At 39.1% G+C, this 20,350-nt stretch overlaps 2 protein-coding genes across 2 annotated transcripts in view; one reads left to right on the forward strand and one right to left on the reverse strand.

Moving 5' to 3' along the window:
- Positions 1-5,625, forward strand: part of LOC111326701 (inositol 1,4,5-triphosphate receptor associated 2) — a 25,593-nt gene extending 19,968 nt beyond the window's left edge. Inside the window, exons 31-39 of the mRNA XM_088734577.1 lie at positions 149-176; positions 416-487; positions 1,258-1,326; positions 1,551-1,586; positions 2,045-2,140; positions 2,882-3,050; positions 3,491-3,540; positions 3,831-4,273; positions 4,611-5,625. Of these exons, the coding sequence (XP_088590703.1) occupies positions 149-176; positions 416-487; positions 1,258-1,326; positions 1,551-1,586; positions 2,045-2,140; positions 2,882-3,050; positions 3,491-3,540; positions 3,831-4,273; positions 4,611-4,824 (1,177 nt within the window). The 3' untranslated portion in view covers positions 4,825-5,625. The remainder of the gene's footprint in view (positions 1-148; positions 177-415; positions 488-1,257; positions 1,327-1,550; positions 1,587-2,044; positions 2,141-2,881; positions 3,051-3,490; positions 3,541-3,830; positions 4,274-4,610) is intronic.
- LOC111326750 (cartilage intermediate layer protein 1) lies at positions 5,147-19,926 on the reverse strand. Its single transcript, XM_022930826.2, has 13 exons — positions 19,763-19,926; positions 17,641-17,683; positions 16,662-16,892; positions 15,668-15,792; positions 14,859-15,045; positions 13,609-14,283; positions 13,368-13,391; positions 12,208-12,381; positions 11,564-11,839; positions 11,102-11,207; positions 10,482-10,639; positions 8,918-9,208; positions 5,147-8,497 (listed from the first exon to the last, which is right to left on the reverse strand). The coding sequence occupies exons 1-13, from the start codon at positions 19,811-19,813 to the stop codon at positions 6,816-6,818; spliced, it is 4,023 nt and encodes a 1,340-aa protein (XP_022786561.2). The 5' UTR covers positions 19,814-19,926; the 3' UTR covers positions 5,147-6,815.
- Positions 19,927-20,350: the final 424 nt, after the last annotated feature.

Raw genomic sequence — 20,350 nt, forward strand, 5'->3', positions numbered from 1 at the left:
TTACAGGATGTGCAGTGTAATACTGAGGTATCACCTTAACGCAATAATTACGTAGTTATGAAGTCATTACGCATTTCCCTAACTGACTTGTGCTTATTTCTATTTTTGTGATGATGGCGTGTTTCTTATTTGAACTTTGCGTCTCCAGGCCAGCCCTCAATGATAAGGAGATTGAGGTAAGTCTCACACTCGTTAAATATTAAATAGAATTTCAGAGCTTCCTACTTGAAATGCTTCTTTGACTGACTCGCAACGCCATCCAGTGGATGGAGGGTATTTAAAGTTCATTCAAGACCCGAGAAAACACAACTAATCAATGAGAATAAAACCTTTAGTTTCGATTATTTCGTGGTTGCTTTTTCGGTATTTGTTTAGTTAGTGGAAGTATACTAACGAGACTCTTTTTGGTAATCAGAAACAGTTCAAGACTCTGGTGCTAGCTTTCCAAACAGATCACGATACTCTGAATCGACGATTGGAGGTTCAGGTGAATTTTTTTGTCTTGTTATAATGGAAGGTATTTCATTCTTGTTTGTTCTTTTTTGAAAACTTTGCAGGAGACTACATGTGGACTGCTCTTTTCCCTTCTCTCTTTTGCCGTCCTAGTGAGTTCATGAGCAAGGATGGAGAGCAAACGCAGTATTTCCATTTAAATGGAAAAGGAGGGGGGCTGTAATCTGAAAGAATTTTTTCGAGCACAACACTCTATCTTGGCTCGCTTTTTTATCTTTGAAATCACCTCTCGCCCAAAGCTCACGTCCCTTATCGATGGAGGAAGAGCGGTCTAACCTTTTTAGGGCTAAAAAGTTGAAAATACCCTGCTAACCAATGTGTAGCTTAAGGGGATGTCTCCATCCCTAAAAAAATGTAAGTATCAGTGATTGATCTGCCACAGATCCATGGGAAATCATTGCTGACAGGGAAGGGGGCTTGGTCGAGGATTGAAAGGGAGTATCAGGGCTCGACACTTACGGTAGCCACAGACTATTAGAAATTCAGTTTTGCATAGTGCTTTTCGATTTTCACTGGCCAGTTTGGCTATTAAACAAACTAAAATTGTTTTAACATCTATGTTTTCACCAGCCACTTGGCTAGTAAGTTGAAAAGTTAGTGTCGAGCCCTGGGTATATTTGGTTGATAAATGTTGCCTCGGCAGATTTGGTTCACCAGTGATGCTAAAGTGCATTGGTAAAAGCCTGTATCAATACTTTCTTATACATGTATTTTTTAACACAACCAATGCTTTTATCTGTATAGGCGCGTGCCAGAGAAATCGCAGAATCCAACATGAACAAAGAGCTACAGAGTATGTCTAACTCACTCAAGGTAATAAAATAATATGTTTAGACGGCTTCCTGTTTTTAAAAACTAAAGAATTTTACCTTCTTCTCTAACATCCTTTGATATCATTCAGGTATTTTCTCCCTCGAAATCTCAACCGATTTTCTTGATATTTTAAAGGCTAAATGAAACGTATTTATTTGTGCATGTATCGCTGTAACAGGATCCACGTTCTGACTTGCTATTGCTTTTTGTTTTGTTAACAAAAGGAATTTGAGCAACTGTGTTTCACTAAGGATATGCAGGTACGATGGCTTTTATTTGATTCTTTTTAGCTGGGTCTTAAGATCTGAGAGCCATTCTTCGACCTGATGACCATACGTTTGTTGGTTGACTAAAGCTGAGAATTTGGTGTCAGATCAAGACAGTGCCACGACATCAATTGTTAACTTTTTCAGTTGGTGTTACTTGTCTGTTTGGTAATTTATCGAACCTGAGTGGAGGAAAGATCAATTGAACACTCCTTGGAGTAAAATTATGCGCGTAAACTAACACGGAGGATGTTCCATTGGTAGCGTAACCAGTGCTTGTAGGAGTTGGTATAATTTTAACACCAGTTCAGGTTGCAGTACGATCAAAAAAGTATTCAAATGATAGATGCATATTTGCCCCGAAGTGGAATTCATCCCGGTTTTATAGAACTAGCCATGTATGGTTTCATCAGTTTGATATATGCCCTGAATTTTATCAAATTCCTCAACAGGATATGTTGTCACTTTTAAAGACTCACTTAGAGATAATAAAGAAATCTTCGCAAAGAATTATTACTCAAACAGAACAACATGGCTGTGTGAAACAGGTCAGTGACGACTCGCGGAAGTTTGGATGTTCTTCTTCTTGCATATAACCATGCAAGTAGCCTTTCGACACTTTTGCCTAAATTCAGTTTGTAGGTCGAGGGTGCTAACCATAGACAAGAACCATTCGTTCATATAATGGAGCAACGTCATTGGAGTGTCTAACGTAATCCGTGACTACTTTGGCTTTTCTCTACTTTTGTTCGCTCTGTTATTGACCCAGAAAACTCGCACGCGCCACTTTCTCAATAAGTTAGAATTAAAATTAAAACCATTAGCGACTTGATCAGTCCCTCTCCTGCGCTTCAGAAAAGTAATTCGTTTTTACTTTGAGTTCTCTAGGCTCCTTGTGTCCATGTGATATTTCATTTGATCTGATTGGTTGTTTTCATTACTCGATTTTTGTTGTGTGACACTCAATCGAAATACGCTCTATTGTGCTTAAATTTTGTATGTTTGAACCTGGCAGAGGGGAAACGCTGTGCTGATCGTACCAAACTCCAAGGAAAATACACAACAAAGTTCAAAACCTGTATCCAGATACTAATTAATTAACAAAACCAAGAAAGGGTAGAGACCCCTTTGTCCTCTCTAGAAATAACGTAAACCAAAAGTCACCTAAACCAGTTGATTTCCTGTACATGCATCTCTTATTTTCTATGACGGTCAAGTTCATTCTTAAAAAGTAGTTTCCAGACCTTTTAAGAGCAGAGTTTTTAATCGCTTTACTTTTGGATGTGCAGGAGGCTCGTATGTCATCTGGAGTGGAGGTCATGATATGTCATGCTGAGAACTTGACTCGTCACTTGGAGCGAGTACGAGAGGACCTCAATGAACTTCGTATGAAGGAACGGCTGGTTGCTGACGAGAGTGCTTCACCTGGAACTTTAGCAAATGGTCCTACACGACTTGGTAATAGATAATGGAGTTAGAACCTTGAACTGTTTTGTACTTGCACTTAGATTCTGATTTCATTTTTATGATAATGAAACTTTCAACAAGTTATGGCGTTGTTTACAACGTGAACTACAAGACTTGAAGATTCCTTGACACCGATATCAGTACACAAACTGGACTTAACTTGAGCTGCTTGCTTTGTGTGGAACATTTAGTCATTGCTGTTATTTGTCCCTATTGTATTCACGAGTTTCTTGATTTATTTACGTTGAAATGCTTATATTTAGTAGTATCACCCGGTTATTCAATTTAAATTTTAATTAGTTTAAATTCTCATATGAACACGGGTAAAAATTTTCTGGTCAAATCCTTGTTCGCTTCCTCTTCATTTATTTTGTTTATTTATGCTTCATCATTTCTCCGTTTATTTGTCTGTTTCTCACTTGATTTTAAAGGTATAGATTCCCAAACGGTTAGCAGTCCTTCATCTCCACTTCCTCACCAAGTAAGAATTTTTCTTACCAAAATCTGACTCTATTTATTTACGTTATTTTCGTCTTCTTTTCCTACCTTTTTCTCTCCGTGAAGGTAATATAAATTGATACATTTTTATTTTCGTTTGCTTATGCTTCTCTCCGATTTGCTTTATACTCATCTCAAGAACTTATCTTTATTTTCTGTATTTTTTGTTTTGTTGCCCTCTTACCATCATGACAAAAATTATTTAGCAATCTTTGTTTGTTTTCCCAGCTGTCACATTCCTCACCAAAATAAAAATTTAATTCTATTTCCTAGTCTGAAGCAGGAGGCGATGGTACTAAACAGAACAGCCTTCTCAATTTTGTCATGGCCTTTCACACTACATCGATGCGGGCAAAAGAAGCTCTCCGAAGCTTCCGACGTCGCACGGAGGCCAGCAGACAAGAACGGGAAGCTTCTGCATCCCCCGTGCGCCAGACTGAAGAGCCGTCAGGGAAGAAAATGGATTCGTCTCTGACAGAAAGTATGCCAGAAGCTGAATCCAGTGGCACTCCGGTAGTAGTTGTGAGTGACTCCGAAGGAGAAAACGACAACATAAACACGGAAGTAAAGGAAGGAAGACATGATGAACATGAAGATGAGATGGTTTCTGTCGATCACCCGGCAGAGTCTGAAGGGAATGACCAAATAAAAGATGCTAGTGAAAACGAAAGTGAAAGTGACGTATTAGACTCAGAAGTCAATTCATTTCAAGAAACGTAAGTCAATACTCTTGTTTCTGTCTCGCTGTGCAGTTTTTCTATGTGTTTCTGACCTAATATTATTTATAGATCTGTGGAGAAGCTCTCCATGCGGTCTCCATCCAGAGAGAGAGCAAGCTCTTCTGAACAAGCATGGTTGGATCGTTTACGAAGTAAAGCAGTTCATGATCAGAAAATTAGACTTTTGTTTGGGTTTTCAAACTGGTGAAAAATTTTAAGTTTTTATTTCTGGTGTCGTAATTCTGGCTTCATTAAGAAAGATATTCACCGCCATGAATTAGGTTTTGAGGCTCATAACAAATTTTTAACTTTTACTTCTCCAACTCATTTTCAGATCTAAAAGGCCCAGTGTGTGTTGGAGATTTTTATCAGCTGCCTTCAGATTTACTACTTTTGTCGTCATCTTCCTGTTAATTATATTTATTGGAGTAACTATCTTCGTTAAAACGGATATAGTTGTAATAGAAAGAGACTTTGTTATGTCAAGAATACGTAAACTTTTGGATCCGTTCATTGAAGTAGTTTATCATGAAGTTCCTCCTCAATGAGAAGTTATCTTCAAGTTACCTTTAATCATTTAATGAAATGAAAAAAGAACCATTGTATTTATTATTTGATATAGTTTATATAGTTGTGTTGGATACAAAGAACAATGGTTTTCTATGAGAAAAGGAATATTTGTTTGGTTAAATCAGCAAAGCTGGGAATCATGTAAAGTTACTCAATAAAGTGTTGCAAAAAAGGGGACTAATTGGAAAATCAAGAAGGAAAACGGCCTTCAAAGGATGTCATGTACGTTACAGTCGTACATTATTCACTCGGCATTTCTGTAATGAAAATTTACGCCACCTCTTACTCATTCACACTTGGTAAAGAAACGAATTTTTATTGTAATATGCTTAAATTACGTGATTCCGCCGAACGTATTGTTAGCAGTCTACTGATGAAAATATCACTAACGTACACGATGAATCGAAACCAATCGCGCGCGTAAGAAAAGGAATATATGATGCCAGACACGTTTCTGATACAAATTAAATTTGGGTTAACTCAGCAGCAGTAGGCATATTTTGAGGGGTGCCACATATTTTAGCCTGCCAATTACTTGTAAGTTGTAACTTTCAGTGACTTTAAAAAAACATTTAATTTCAATTCACCCACATAAAACACTGTTTCATGTTTCACATACCATAAGAAGTTGCGAGATACGTTTAAACATTCACGCCGTTTTCCATATCCTATAAAGATAGTTTAAGATTTTTCATTATTATATTTATCACATCGACTTTTCCATTCCAATTCACCGCTATTTGCGATATAACTGAATAAAAAATAGATGAATCGTGGGGTTTGAAAAGTGTGCTTGGTTAATAATAATTAATTGTCTAACGGATAGGACGATGGGGTGAGTGAATTTTCCTTCCCTACCAAAACTTCGTCGAAGGACTGACGTCATACCGAGAGGTAACCAGACAGCGGTTTTCCAAAAAAAAAAAAAGCGGAAAGCCGGCATTTTCAAATTAATCGTCTTATGCAACTGTTACTCGTTTCACATTTAGTACTTCATCCACAATCTCGCGCTCTTACAAAACGTAAATGAGGTGAAAAAAATATTTAGGCAAAATTGACCACGCTACACTGAAAAGGCCGTATTAAAAGTAAACTTTCCTGCTTGCCGAAAACCAGAGGGACTTTATTGAGTTGCTTTGGTTCCCAAAACCTTTTTCTTTTTTTTTTTTTTAATGCTAGAATTTCTTTTCAATCGCATGCAAGCTGTCGTTACGTTAAGAGGAATACCCCTCCATATTAGGGTTAGAACTTTCTACGCTCGTTCAATCGAAAATTTGTAATAATTGAATGTGGAAAGGTTTAACTGATGCATAGATCAATGCTTTCAGACTTAAGAGCAAGAATAGAGTAGCTTTTGACAATATCCTCTTGTTTTTAGAGGCCAATTTGAGCATCTCAGGGGGCGGGCTCTCCGTTGGCTCATTAGGGAGCTTTAGCAACGAGAACGGCAGAAAACAATAGGCTTAGTTAATTAGCAAAAACAATCGCCCTGCACGTGCGTTTAACATTTTGGTACATTTCTTTACCGTTCTTGGCAAAACAACAACGTGAAATAACCAAATTTTAGGTTTTCTCGAGAAAGTGAACGCATGACGGTTAATTTTTCTTTCTTTTTTCTTACTTTAACGCCGTTCGTAGTGATACAGTCCCTGAATATGAATAGTTCGCCAGCATTTTCCAAGTGAAACACATCGGAATAATCTCGAAAGAGTTACAAAAACGAAAACGTCGTTGCCAAAGCTCCCTATTAGGTTAAATGAAGGGACGCTGCCACGAGGGAATGGTGGACTGATAAGAGTCACCCCCAACTACTGAAAGAGATTATTTTTGGCAAAAAAAAAAATACACACGATACTAGAAGTAGTACTTAATGAAGAAAAAATTATTAATTTTCTGGAATTCTTCTAGTCTTTCATTGAATTTTTTTTTTTAGTGGAAAATTTAGACAGAGCCTTGGGTAAGTGTTTTACTAGTTGCAAGTAAACTTAACTGCGAAAAATTTTATCCTACTCCTGTCTACTATTCGCTTTTTAAGGCAGTTAGTTTCGAAGTCGCTTATGAGACTTGCCGTGTTGCACCGTGGGCACGTGAACATCCCCAGAGAACTCCCAGATAGTTCGTCGTCAGTTGGAGTTAAAGCCTTTGCCACGTTTGGTGCTAAACCGCTGTTTCTATTCTCGTCTAAAACATCTTGAACTCGGCTTCTTCGGCATTCTCCGGTCAACACTGTGAAGCGAATCAATGTTGCATCGCGTTCAGGACATCTGTGTTCTATGCAAGCTGCATATAAATTGCTGTTGACTCTTTCGGTCTGTTTGGTGGCTTTCCCGTACAGTGTTTGCTCATCTTCGGAATAACTCTCTGCCGTTACCAAGGTACTCGTTGTTCCGGAAGTCAAGATTTTTAAATAGCATCTTCTCCTATTGGATGCACGTCTAAATCGTTGTTGGAAAGGAGGCTGCGGAATATACCTCTGGTTAAAAACTTGTCTGTTGCTTTGGCTTTGAAATGAGAAGTAACTCTGCCCACTACTCCAACAAGAGCTAGCTTGAGCTTTTTGGTACACAGGGCCGTTGAGTGGTCGCGCACCAGGAGTAAATTTGATTCTTCGGTTATCTACTATGGAAGCACCCGCTTCAGGAGGGAGAGCAGCCACTTCGCGCGCAACAGGCAGTAAAGGCACTCCGTCCTCCTCAACCTCCATGTAACCATCGCTGTTACACTGGGTTGAGATGCATCGGTAGCCATTTGAGCCAGTTGGCCTCATTAAGTACCCTTGAATCGCTTGTCCACGAGGATTAACGAAAATACTAGTGACTTTCGCACTTGGCACTCCTGTTCCATCCTGTCTGGCAGCTCTAACCTTTGCAAAACATCTGTCATAACTCAAATCGAGATTGTAAGCATTTTGAACATTCTCTGGTGTTATTACTCCAGAAAATGCCCTGGACCGTAAGTTTCTCTTTCTACGCTTGGCACTCTCGCTGTTTCGTTCAAGTTGGCCAGCGTCCATCCATCGACCAGTTTTCTGGTCCAGCCACCACAGATGTGGTAAGGGAGTAGATTCATTAAAGGTCTCTCCAGTTATTTGTTCTATGTCGATATTAATATGAAGATCCTTGGTGAGGCCAAGGTTGTTGTTATTTTCGTCCTGCACCTTTATTTTGAAAAGGCCGTACGTTCTGAGTAACTGTTCTTCGCCATCTTCGTCGACAGTAGTAAAGTCACCTTGAGATTCTAGAATGTCTCGCTCACTTCTGGGATCACTGAACTGCACTTTGACTTTCGCTTTACCTTTTTGGGGGTTTCCATCTTTGTCAATCAAGCTATTGGCTGGTATGACAACTTCTGCCTCTGCATCTCCAACAAGGGGTACTACCTTTTCTTGTTCGGGATCAAATTCAATGGGTTTCGCTTCAGGACGAAGATGAATTTTGTGAAATGTTGTTGTGCCCTTTTGGAAAGGTAACATAACTGTTGTTTCCTCGTACTCCTCCGTGTAATCTCGAAACGTTACTACTAACCGCTTTGCAGCCTTGGTAACAGTCAGTTGAAATGTTCCGTCGAAGTCGGAGAAGGCAACAACTGTATCATTAACCAGAATGTCGCAATATTCCACTGGTGTCTCATCTGGTCCTCCCACCACCACTCCTGCAATATTCAAATAAAACGACAATTAAGTCAAATTGCTACCTACACTGGTACTTTGAAATAACATGTTGCACTTCACGAAGTATTGCCGGTGTTGCATGCGTTATAAAAAGGGAAACTGCTAGATTTGGTACATGATAATTTTTTTTTTCAAATAGCAACTGTTCACCGATGTGGATATAGCTAGTGGTGAATATATACCGAGCTGCGACGCAGCGAGGTAATTATCCACTGCTAGCCACCGACACAGAGGTGAATAGTTGTTTCAGTATATTCTAACACCGTGAAATTATATTTTCTTTCTTTCAAAGGAAACCTATTTTCATGATTGCCAGAAACTCCAAATGACCTCAGTATCTAGCTAGCGTATCTTATGATATTGTACGATGGACTATAAAGATGCTGAAACCCGTGCAATACCTTTCACAATGGTATCTCCTTCCTTGCAAATGTCACATCTGCAACTCACAACGCTTTGAACTGTGAACTCTCCTTGACCACAGCGAACGGTGGTTTCAGTCACGTCACCAGCCTGACAACAGTGCTCTTCTTCCTCACAAGACTGTTTGGGGGGCACATCAGCTCGAATACAAGGGCTGTTGTTGCACTTTCCAAGGTTTACCTTGCTTTTACCGTTGAGATCTGTACACCCATCGGGAAGGTTTATGTAATAATCGGATGGTGTAGAGTTGCAGGTATTCATGTCTGTATCTGATGTAAAGACAAATTCTTAATATGTAATACAAATATCATAGGAAATGACCCTTTGAACTAAATTGGAAATGACCCTTAAATCAGATTGAAACAAACACATCATTAATCGAAAGTTGATTTCCCTTTCAGAGATCAAAACCCTTGCTAAAACTCGAGACATGTTAAAATTAGAAAATAAGAGGTAATGGTAAAATACTGCGTCAGATCATTTCACCAGAAATTCATCTCAAAGAGTGATTGCTTTCTGTCTTTCGCAATGCTGAAAGCATGAAAAATTTTTAAGCTGACTGAAATTTTCATTTTTCAAAGATTTGTGAACTTGTGCATGCTAAGAGAGTTGTCATCAAGTTAAATCCCAAGGAAGAAGCGGCTCCACGAAACTCACATAGCTAAAGCCAAAACTTAGTCGATTGTGTGGAACAAACTGATTTTTTCGGAACGTATGACTTCAATTTTAAAGAGTTTTGGTTAACTTGTTTACTACTGTAGGGAGCTCCACTGGCGCATTAGTAACATCATACGTTTTAAAGAATTGATAATTTGGTAGAGATCTGGGTGGCTTTTAAATCCTGAAGAAACGCCCTTTGAGCAAAAAAAGGGAGGAAATGGGAGAATTCGAAAAAGTAAACGTTAATAATAACAATAATCCAAATTGGTTAGAATCCCGTACAGGCCTGATTTTTTTCAGGTCTGATTTTCGCTATTACATAAATAGCGCTCTCTACTGCGAGGATCGTGCATCATACGTATCTACAACCGCAGTTCAAAATATATGAAGTTCATAAATTCATTTTATCTGATTTATCATCACGGGTTTATTACGAATCAACTCGACGGCCTGTTCCCAGTTGGCTTGTTGGCTCAATTGGTAGAGCGCTGCACTAGTATCGCAGAGGTCAGTGGATCGAATCCCGTACAGGCCTGATTTTTTCCAGGTCTGATTTTCGCTATTGCATAAATAGCGCTCTCTACTGCGAGGATCGTGCACCATACGTATCTATAACCGCAGTTCAAAATATATGAACTTTCATATATTCATTGTATATGATTTATCATCACGGGTTTATTACGAATCAACTTAACGGCCTGCTTCCAGTTGGCTTGTTAGCTCAATTGGTAGAGCGCTGCACTAGTATCGCAGAGGTCAGTGGTTCGAATCCCGTACAGGCCTGATTTTTTTCAGGTCTGATTTTCGCTATTGCATAAATAGCGCTCTTTACTTTGAGGATCGTGCATCATACGTAATAATCCAAATGTAAAACACACTTACCGAAAACTGTTAATGTCGCAGACTCAGAAAATTCTGCGCCGAATTGATTTACTGCTCGACATCTGAAATTTCCGGCCATCTGCTTTCCCACCTTTCGCAACAGTAACGTTTCTTTGTTATTAAATTCGTCTGAGTCTAAGATGTTTTCATTTCGAAACCTACAAATCCAACGAAATATTTAGTGTATATTGAATTAATCAATTTTTCATTGTTTTGTAAAACCTCCTTTGCTGTTTTGTTCTCTCCATAGGAAACTTGCGTCTTCAATAAGTCGTTTGGTTTGCGTCGACAAAAGCTTCAAACGACCCGTTTCAGTACGTTTTAGCTATGACTCAAACTTGCTCTAATTTGTGATCAGGAACAATTTATTCAAAAGCGAAATATTTTCCAAGAAGAGGCCAGCATAGTCAGTTAACGTGCACATAGTGGACCTCTTAAAGTCCCAAAAGCCCTAAAATCACTGACAAAGATGAAAGAGAAAATTTTCCTATGAATGCTAAAGGAGGACGGAAGAGTTGCCTCAATTTCTTACGAAGTAACCCGGTATTACATTCTTGTGGTTACCATTTGCAAATTTCTTGATTAAGCATAAACCGCGTTTTTTCAAATACATTGCTTACCATTCTATGACTGGAGGTGGATTTCCTTCCACGCGGCAACAAAATGCGACATCTTGTCCAACAAAACGTCTTCTGTCTTCTGGGTGAGCTGTTACTGTCGGGTGAACTGTTAAGTAGAGTATGCCAAGATTAACAACATGAAGAGAAAATGATACGCTCTACATTCTTCGCACAAATGAAATAACTTATTACACTCAGTCTGGTGTTTCGGTCGTGCAAGGAAAGTTTCAAAGACATTTCGCAAGGCCAAAGCGGAATCTTGGTTTAACAACCCTGTTTAGGTTATCGGTCAAAATAATCGCACAGGACCTTAGATCTTTTGTCGCAAATTTTACCAATAAAGGTGTTCCTCGATTGCCTTAGAATTTTCTGTACGGCAATATTCAGTCATTATGACCATAAGTAAACCCGGCCATGCATATTCCAGCAACGTTAATCTACTTTGAATAACAAAAGAAATACCTGCGTTTTCCATCTTGATTTTAATGGTGGACTTGGGGTCTGTTATGCGAAAAGTCTGGGGGACGTATCCATGCTTGATAATCAAAATGACTTTTACTTTGTCGAAGCAGAATGCACTGACTTCGAAGAAGCCATTTTCTTGAGTGCGACCCAATATCTTATACGGAGACTCGGCAAGTGATACATTGGCTCCAGCCAGAGGTGCGTCTCGTTTTGTTAAAACCCGTCCCTTCAAAGTACCTTCTCTATCTACTGGACACTTTCTTTTCCTTTGATCTGAAATATTCAGTATTTTCGCGTTTACTTTTTTCTTCATCAGAGGGACCTAGCTTCAGTGCATAGTGGTCCTTGTGAGTAACATGATTGGAAAAACCTGGTATCTTTTAAGAATTAATGATTTGTAAAGCTTGCGACTGGACCGCCGAACAAACTTTAAACCAGCATGTTATAAAATTAATTGTGAACAGACTGAAAATACGAGGATGATTGTATGATGACCGTCAAATAAATCAAGAGTTAAAAGTGATTTTCGTGAAAAGCTAACAACCGATTTTATTCCTATTCATAAAAAAAGTATTAAAATAGCTGCTATTCTTTGAAATTATTGACTTTGTTGACTGAAAAAAGATCAAGGAATCCCACACCTGGACACTTCCAGTCCGCGCATGTGTTTTCCTGCCGAGGTTTGCCGGCACACCAGCCGTTCTTGAGAAGCTTTCCATTGGCTTTGTCAGTACAAACACGAGTTCTACTTTGTCGACCCTCTCCACAAGAACGCGAGCAGTCAGTCCATGAGGACCAGCGGCTCCATTTACCATCTAAGAAGAAAGATAACTTGTTATGTGACAGACTTCATGCTTAAAGGTATATGAACTTTTTTAAAAGGCACCTGCATCTCAGTATTCTTTGAGACCAGAGGAATTCTGTTTTATTCTTCATTTGTAGTGAGAAGATAAGTGATATTCAGTTAAATATTTGTTCTTGTTAACCGAGCGGGAGGTCTGTATGGGAGAATCTGAAGTTACCGAGGTCGCCAGTACAGACCGAACGCAGTGAGGTCTGTACCAGTGACCGAGGTCAAGATTCTCCCTTACAGACCGATCTAGCTCTGTTAATAAGATGTTTATTATATGGCTGTCTTATATGCCAATTTTTTATATTCTTTGTACCTTTTTTTCTAGACCGGTCTAGATGCCGGTCTAGATGGGGAAATCTAGACCGCTCTCAATATTGACTTCAGCCAATCAAATTCGAGAATTCGGTAGTTCCCAGTCTTTGTGAGACACAGCCATATAATAATTAAGAAATAAACTAAAACCAAAGAAAATTTCTTCCAAGCCAGCCGTGGTCTTGCTGTCTCCCACTCTTATCCCTTGTTCTCCTGGCTGCGTGATTTACCTGCGTGATTTACCTGTGCGATTTACCGGCGTGATTTACCTGCTTGATTTACCTGCGTGATTTACCTGCGTGATTTACCTGCGTGATTTACCTGCGTGATTTACATGCGTGATTTACCGGCATGATTTACCTGCGTGATTTACCTGCCTGATTTACCTGCGTGATTTACCTGCGTGATTTACCTGCGTGATTTACTTGCGTGATTTACCTGCGTGATTTACCTGCGTGATTTACCTGCGTGATTTACCTGCGTGATTTACCTGCGTGGTTTACCTGCGTGATTTACCTACGTGATTTACCTGCGGGATTTACCTGCGTGATTTACCTGCTTGGCTACTTTGGTCACCGATCACATTCCCTGCGTTTCAACAAAAATGAATTAAAAAAAATGCTAAATGCTACTCACCAGTATCGACGGACACCATCCAGTCTGTGAAAGTGAGGTATGTCATGGAAAAAATGAGAGAAACAAAGACATTTTAAAGACCTTGTGTAAACAAAGCACTAAATTTACAGGATGAAGAACGATCACGTAAAAGAGCTTTATAGCATACTCGAAAAAACTTGTTACCACTAGTTGTTTCTAGTCTGCTTTTTGTATTTTTACTAAACATAGTCAATCTTCTTTATAAGTATTAATACTTTACCTGGACATTCTCCATTGGAACAATTTCTTGTTTGATGATGGTTTCCAACACAACGCTCTCGTTGTAGTCTCTGTCCTGTACTGGGTAAAATGCAAGTCCCAGTTCGTCTTTGTCGGCCGCTTCCACATGTGACTGAGCAATCAGTCCAGGGTGACCAACGCCACTTTCCTGGACATACTCCATTGGAACAGTTTCTTGTTTGATGATGGTTTCCAACACACCGCTCTCGTTGTAGTCTCTGTCCTGTACTGGGTAAAATGCAAGTCCCAGTTCGTCTCTGCTGACCGCCTCCACATGTGACTGAACAGTCAGTCCAAGGTGACCAACGCCACTGCCCTGGACACACTTCATTTGAACAGTTTCTTGTTTCATGATCGTTTCCAACACACAGCTCTCTTTGTAGTCTCTGCCCTGTACTGGGTGAAATACAAGTCCCTGTTCGGCTTTGCTTACCACCTCCACATGTGACTGAGCAGTCAGTCCAGGGTGACCAACGCCACAGGCCTGGACACTCTCTATTGAAACATTTTCTAATTTGATGATGTTTCCCAACGCACAACTTGCGTCGCAGTATCTGTCCTGTACTTGGTAAGATACAAGTCCCCGTTCGTCTTTGCCGACCACCTCCACACGTGACTGAGCAGTCAGTCCAGGGCTGCCAACGCCACTGTCCTCCTGGTAAAAAGTTCAATATCACAAAAACGGAATTCTAGACAGCACCACTTAATTTAAATTAACACTCGGAACCGTTCGCGACATATCTTCTTGGATTCATAAAAACTGTATGAGGAAAATGAACCAATTTTCTCCACTGTATGGAAGAAACTAGTTCATAGTAGAATACGCATTATCAAAGACGCGAATGGTTGAGATGCTACACTTTGGAACCTCAAAATTGGGGCAATGTTATAATTTAATCTTGAAATGAGCTAAATCAAACACACTTTTTGACTGCTTTTTACCTATGATCTATTGGAGGACAAATGCGTAACATGACTTCGCCACATCAGTGACACACTGGCCGCTCCTCTGAGCCAATTTTGTGTTTTTACCATATCTTGACGTGATCTGTGACCTATTACTTGATATGAAACCTATTTGTCAAATATGCGGTTCAATGGTGGAGATTATATTCGTGATTTCTGAGGCATTCACTGTTAACGATAGCTGCAGCATACTTTACAGAATAACCGTTGTATAGGTGGACAACGATAAGAGAAGGAGGTGAAAGGAATAAGCCTGATATGTACCTTCCGTTTTGAAGCCAGTGTACCATTCTTGTCTGTTTATCCCTGGGGTCCCGTCAGTATCACATGATCTAATGAGCCCCGCAATGCATGCAGAATTTAAAAACGTTTTCTCGTGGAAAATTCTTGATAATTCGTCTTCAGTGAGCAAACCGTTTCTATCCTCGTCAAAGTACCGGTCAAAGTTACGCTGAAAAAGAAAACTGTGATTTAGTTTGCATGTACAATAACTCTTGTCCGTCAAGAATGAAGCATTTATTTGACGTATCCTTGGTACTGATTGCCTTAGCAACATAATAAACCTTGAAAAGCAACAAACGTTTTGATCTACAACCTACAAAGAATGAACAAAGGTTCAAAATATGTAGACTAGAAATAATGTGTTGGGATCTACGAGTAAATTGATAGAATACCATTGGAGGATACAGTTTTAAAACTGTGAAGAAAAAAAAAACAGGCATAGTTGAGACAATTTAATTGAAAACGAAACTGAATCAGGAGGGGACACAAACCCGTGACAACTAAAAAATTCAATGCCTTTGAAAAAACTCGCTGAGTAACCATAAAAGACTCCATGACGAGGCGAGCACATATGAAATTTGCTCTGATGGACAACTCAAGTAATGAAGGGTTTTTTAGTTTATATTTCATAGATTTTCAAAGGGTAGACAATATTTAGTCATACTATGCATCACTCTCTCAACTAGACTACTCTGGGCTTTCTTAGAAACTGAAAATAAAAGTGTGACACGTACGTCAATTTATCAGTTGGAAGATTGGCATAACCATAAATAGCCTCAATTTCTCTTTACCTTGGCAAGTAGGAGCCTTTGAACTACAGAAAATGCCCTGCTTCCCTGGTACGTCACGAAAAGTCTTTGTAACCACTTGTCTTGAAAATTGATTATTTGTGATTTGGGGCAAACTGATAAAGCCTCTGGAAGATAGACAAATGGCACCTGTGATATGTGATATGAATATACCGTGCCTGGGAATCATGAAGAGGTAACGACGAGAGAGTGAACAAACCCATTCACGTGATTTATTCCAAGAAAGTGCGCTGTTGATGTACTAAACGACAGAAAGGTAATAGGAGGCGCAGTGGCCCCAGCTGTGACAAACGCGCTGTACCATATTTTAGGGGGGTGAAGAGGGCTACTCCTGCCTGGACCATTATGTCGTTTTCCATGAAATTTTCTAACGTCTCCCATTTCACCTTTGAGAACGTGAAAAAAAATAGCAATACCAAAACGATAGTAACTATCTATCTACATCTTGCGAGCGAGGCGTGCCAGCCAGCCCTAAAAGGCGATAGATCAATGATTACTGTCCCAAAATAGACTAAGGTTCTACACTATCTAAGAAAAAAAACTAACGTTTATTCTTGTACAGTTTTGTGAAGCAGGTGTAGAAGGTGCAATAGGCAGTAGGTGTAGTAGGTGCAGTTTGGTGTAGTTTAATGTGGTAGGTGTAATTTGGTGTAGTAGTATAGATGGTGCAATAGGCAGTGGGTGTAATAGGTGTAGAAAGTGTAGTTTGGTGTAGCAGGTGTTGTAGGTGTAGTTTGGTGTATTGGTGCAGTTGGCAGTTGGTGTAGAAGGTGCAGATTGGTGTAGTTTGGTATAGCAGGTGCAGCAAGTGTAGTAGGTGTAAAAGGTACAGTTGGCAGTCATATTCATATCACGCAAACCTTGTCAGGGGATGCCATATGAAATGAGATAATTTTAATGAAAGGCTACCATAAAAAATTCACACTTCATAAAAATCCTCAAAATAGAGCCGAAAAATAATTTGACCTTTACGTACCTTGTTCAGTGCAGTTCCCTTGATGCTTTACTTTAATATACATTTCATTTGCACATGCAAACTTATGTAACTCACAGATATTTGGAAATTCCACATGGTACACGCTGCAAACAGGGCGATGTACACTTGAACAGTTTATTGGACACGTGCACTCTGGGGTGATCACTTCACCGACCTTACTTTCCACACACATCATTCCCTTGTTGCAGACAGTCTGCGCACACGTACTCGCTAAAAACCAAAACAAGGTAAAATCTCAAAGAAGAAAATCATAAGCGAAGAAAGTGATAACTTTTAATTCGTCAGCTAACGAGAGAAACGTGAAGCTTCATTTATAACGTTATATCAGAGTTTGATTGACTCTCTGAGTGCTATAGGCAACGTCACCACAGTGGCCAGTGTGACTACAAACATCGTTTTCGATAGGGTACAGACCACGCTAATCCACTGTCGATTTATTTTTTACCACAATCATATCGACATCAAACAAAACGATTATTTCAATGCATGACTCGTTGTGTGACTCGTTGACGAGAATAGCGTTGTCTGTGCTCTTATCGACAACGGCGGATTAGCCAATCAGATTGCGACATTACTGTCATGTGGTCAAACTGGTTTTAGACGGTGTCGCGACAGAAAATCCAAAGCCCATCATTGACCTTTCAGAAAGGGCTGGTCGTGAGAATTTCACCTAAATAACAGTTCTCGTAAGAACGCGCATCACAGGACGCCATTTCTTCCTAGAGTTCCGTAGGCTTGAAAAACTTTCAGTTTTAACGCACATTATCCCGGCAAGACTTTGAAAGTATAACCTGTCGACTTCAAAGTCCTTCAACCGGTTCATGGTAACAATGTACACGATCTACATGTACAAGAGCACGAAAAATTTTATAAACTTTTGTGGCCATAAATACTGAGTTTGAACAAAGTTCTTTGTCTACAAAGACAATGGATGAAGATATGCAAATTATTCGTTTACCGTTTGTGGACCCATCGCCTTTGCTTTCCGATGCACTCAACACCTATGGGGAAAAGAGAGCACTTTAACAAAAAAAAAAAAAAAGAAAGTGATTTCATGGAACTCAATTACAGCTCAAACATCTTGGATCCTTACTAGTTCATATCATTTATATATTTCCTAAAGAGTATCAGTGGAATAGTAAAACGATTATTTCACTGTCATGATTGAACACTCCATAATTAGAGCAGTTCATTTGCTTGGTGCTCCAGCGTTACCGGAAGTCACAACCGAAGTTCATCTTCGGTCTAGATATAACGGAAGAGATGCTATTAATTTACTTCTATAATCCAAACGTGACCTTTTTAGATCCGTTTTGACCGAAATCAGCGAAACCGACTGATGTTTCAGACTTTGCAACTCATCGCACAGTCAAAGAGGAAGACAGACTACAAATTTAACAACTGATGTCATAGATTACTATACTTTGGCCAGAGCTGAAGGGAGTCAATTACTTAAATGCGTATATTCACCGCGAAATAAGCATTGTTTGATAACCGAACTATACCAAACATTTGCAGTTTACTTTTATTATTAGGAATCACCAATACTTGTGTGTCGATTTATTCGTTGGGATGGATGAAGAACCTGATTCTTTCTTCATGATCCGAGGTTTGTGAATGTATTTAGTCTTCCAAGACTGCGGTTTCGTTCTCTATAGTTATTTCATTTTTCATTTTGCATCGTTTATCCCTTATTGAATTCACCTTTGTATTTGTTTGCACGAAATTATGTTAAAGTAGAATGTTCAATTTACTGTAATATAGTATTATAGTGTAATAGACATCAGTGTCGATCAGGACGCATGCTTTTGTATTTTTTTCTCTAAAGTCATAGATTTCTCGTTGTATATTATGTTTGAGTTTAGCGTTTTTTAAAACTCATTTTTAATTCTTGAAATCTTTATAAAAAATGTTGCTAAGAATGACAAGCTAAACATCGAAAAATGACAAAAAAGCCATGATGAAGCTCCAAGTCATTTTGATCTTCTCTTCTCCAGTCATGAGGTGCATTTTACTTCGACAACATCAATTGAGTTTCAATGGTTTTCCTGTTCAAAGGTTTAGAAAATAGATTAATGATGATTCTGCTGTTTATTCGGAAAACCACTCGGGGAAGAATTTGTACATGCACAACTTTTAAAGCGAAGAAATTATAGGAGACTTATAATGAGTTTCTGTTATGAGGTATTTGTCAAAAATGAGGGATATCGTACAGTCTACTCAGATAGGAGCTTTCGAAAAGGTAAAAGACTTGAAGACAAATTCATCAGACCAGTTTAGGTTTTCCGTCAATTTTCAAGTCGGTCTTTAGTGGTTCACATCTTTCAGTGTTATGATTATGGCAAGGCGTCAACAATTTCCTTGCCATGCTTTCTCACGAATTTCCTTCGATGTTCGCGAAAGATGAAAGCAAAATGTATTTCCGTTACTGCATGACCAGTGACAGGAACTGAAAATGCAACAATTCAGGCAAAGAAATGCTTTACTTCCTTTTAATTCGGAGCGAGGTAGCCAAAACCCTCGAAACATCCTACTATGAGAAAAATGGCCCCTTGAGGTTCCTTATAAGCTAGCGTTTTTACTTCACTTTATCATTCTTTTCTTTGTAAGACTACTGCTCTTCGTTTCAGTTTTCATTTAGAATTAAGAAGACATATATTAAATTCTTATCACCATTTAAACAAGAAAATCCACATATCTCAATTTGTTGCTCTCCTGAGACATCTCAACCCACTCTCCTATAAGACTAGCCTCATTCTTGAGGATTTTAACGTTCAATCTTTCCAAAATAGTTCAATTTTCTCGTCTCTTCAGTTCGGATGCAAGAAAGAAAACATTTTATATCGGCACGATGGTTAGCTGAACATGAAATTTTGACTGTATAGCTTATATCTAAAATCTCATCAATCAGCAAGAGCGCTCCCACCTTTACATTAATAGGAATTATGCAATGGCTTCAACTAGAACAGGAAAGCAGCTAAAACGGGACATTTTTCAACAAAATGTTTTAAAATGGTCTGATAATATAATAAACAAGACGCTTACTGCCGCAAAGAGACTAAATTGTAATGGCGACTCACCGCTAAAGCAACTAGAGCTACAAGTCTCGAAAGCACCGCTCGCCTAGACATCTAGAATTGTTGGGGTAAAATGAAGTCCACTCTAAGTTACAATACTTTAAAATGCGTGTACTTTAGCTTAAGAAGTCCGAATTTAACAGGTTGTGTCCTCAGACCAACGAGGTATGCTTTTCGTTTAGCGATTGGCCAAAACAGGTTTTAAGAATAAACGGCTTTTACCTGATATGAATCGGCACCTCAGGTTTATATTCTCAAATCTTGTTTTACTGTCAGAAGGTTTTTTCATTAAAACGCGTTTTGGCGACGTTTCAAAGTTCCTGGATGATAATCTGTTTCGTGTTGAAAGGCTCGGAGGGTCACGTGCCGTTTGTCACTTAGGCAAAGAGAGATTTTTGCAATATTCCGTTATGGTGAGCGACAATTGAAGTGTGTGGAGGTATTGTTTTTGTATTACTTTTGTACTACTTTATTATTTTCGCTGAGAATTCCACCCATCCAAGATGAAAAAGGTGTATAAAAAGTTGCGTCGTAAACGTCTTAATTAAGTAAACAGCTTTTTTCCTCAGAGGAAGCCTGCATTACCTAAAA

The sequence above is a fragment of the Stylophora pistillata genome, chromosome 1 (assembly GCF_964205215.1).
Source record: "Stylophora pistillata chromosome 1, jaStyPist1.2, whole genome shotgun sequence".
NCBI lineage: Eukaryota > Metazoa > Cnidaria > Anthozoa > Scleractinia > Pocilloporidae > Stylophora > Stylophora pistillata.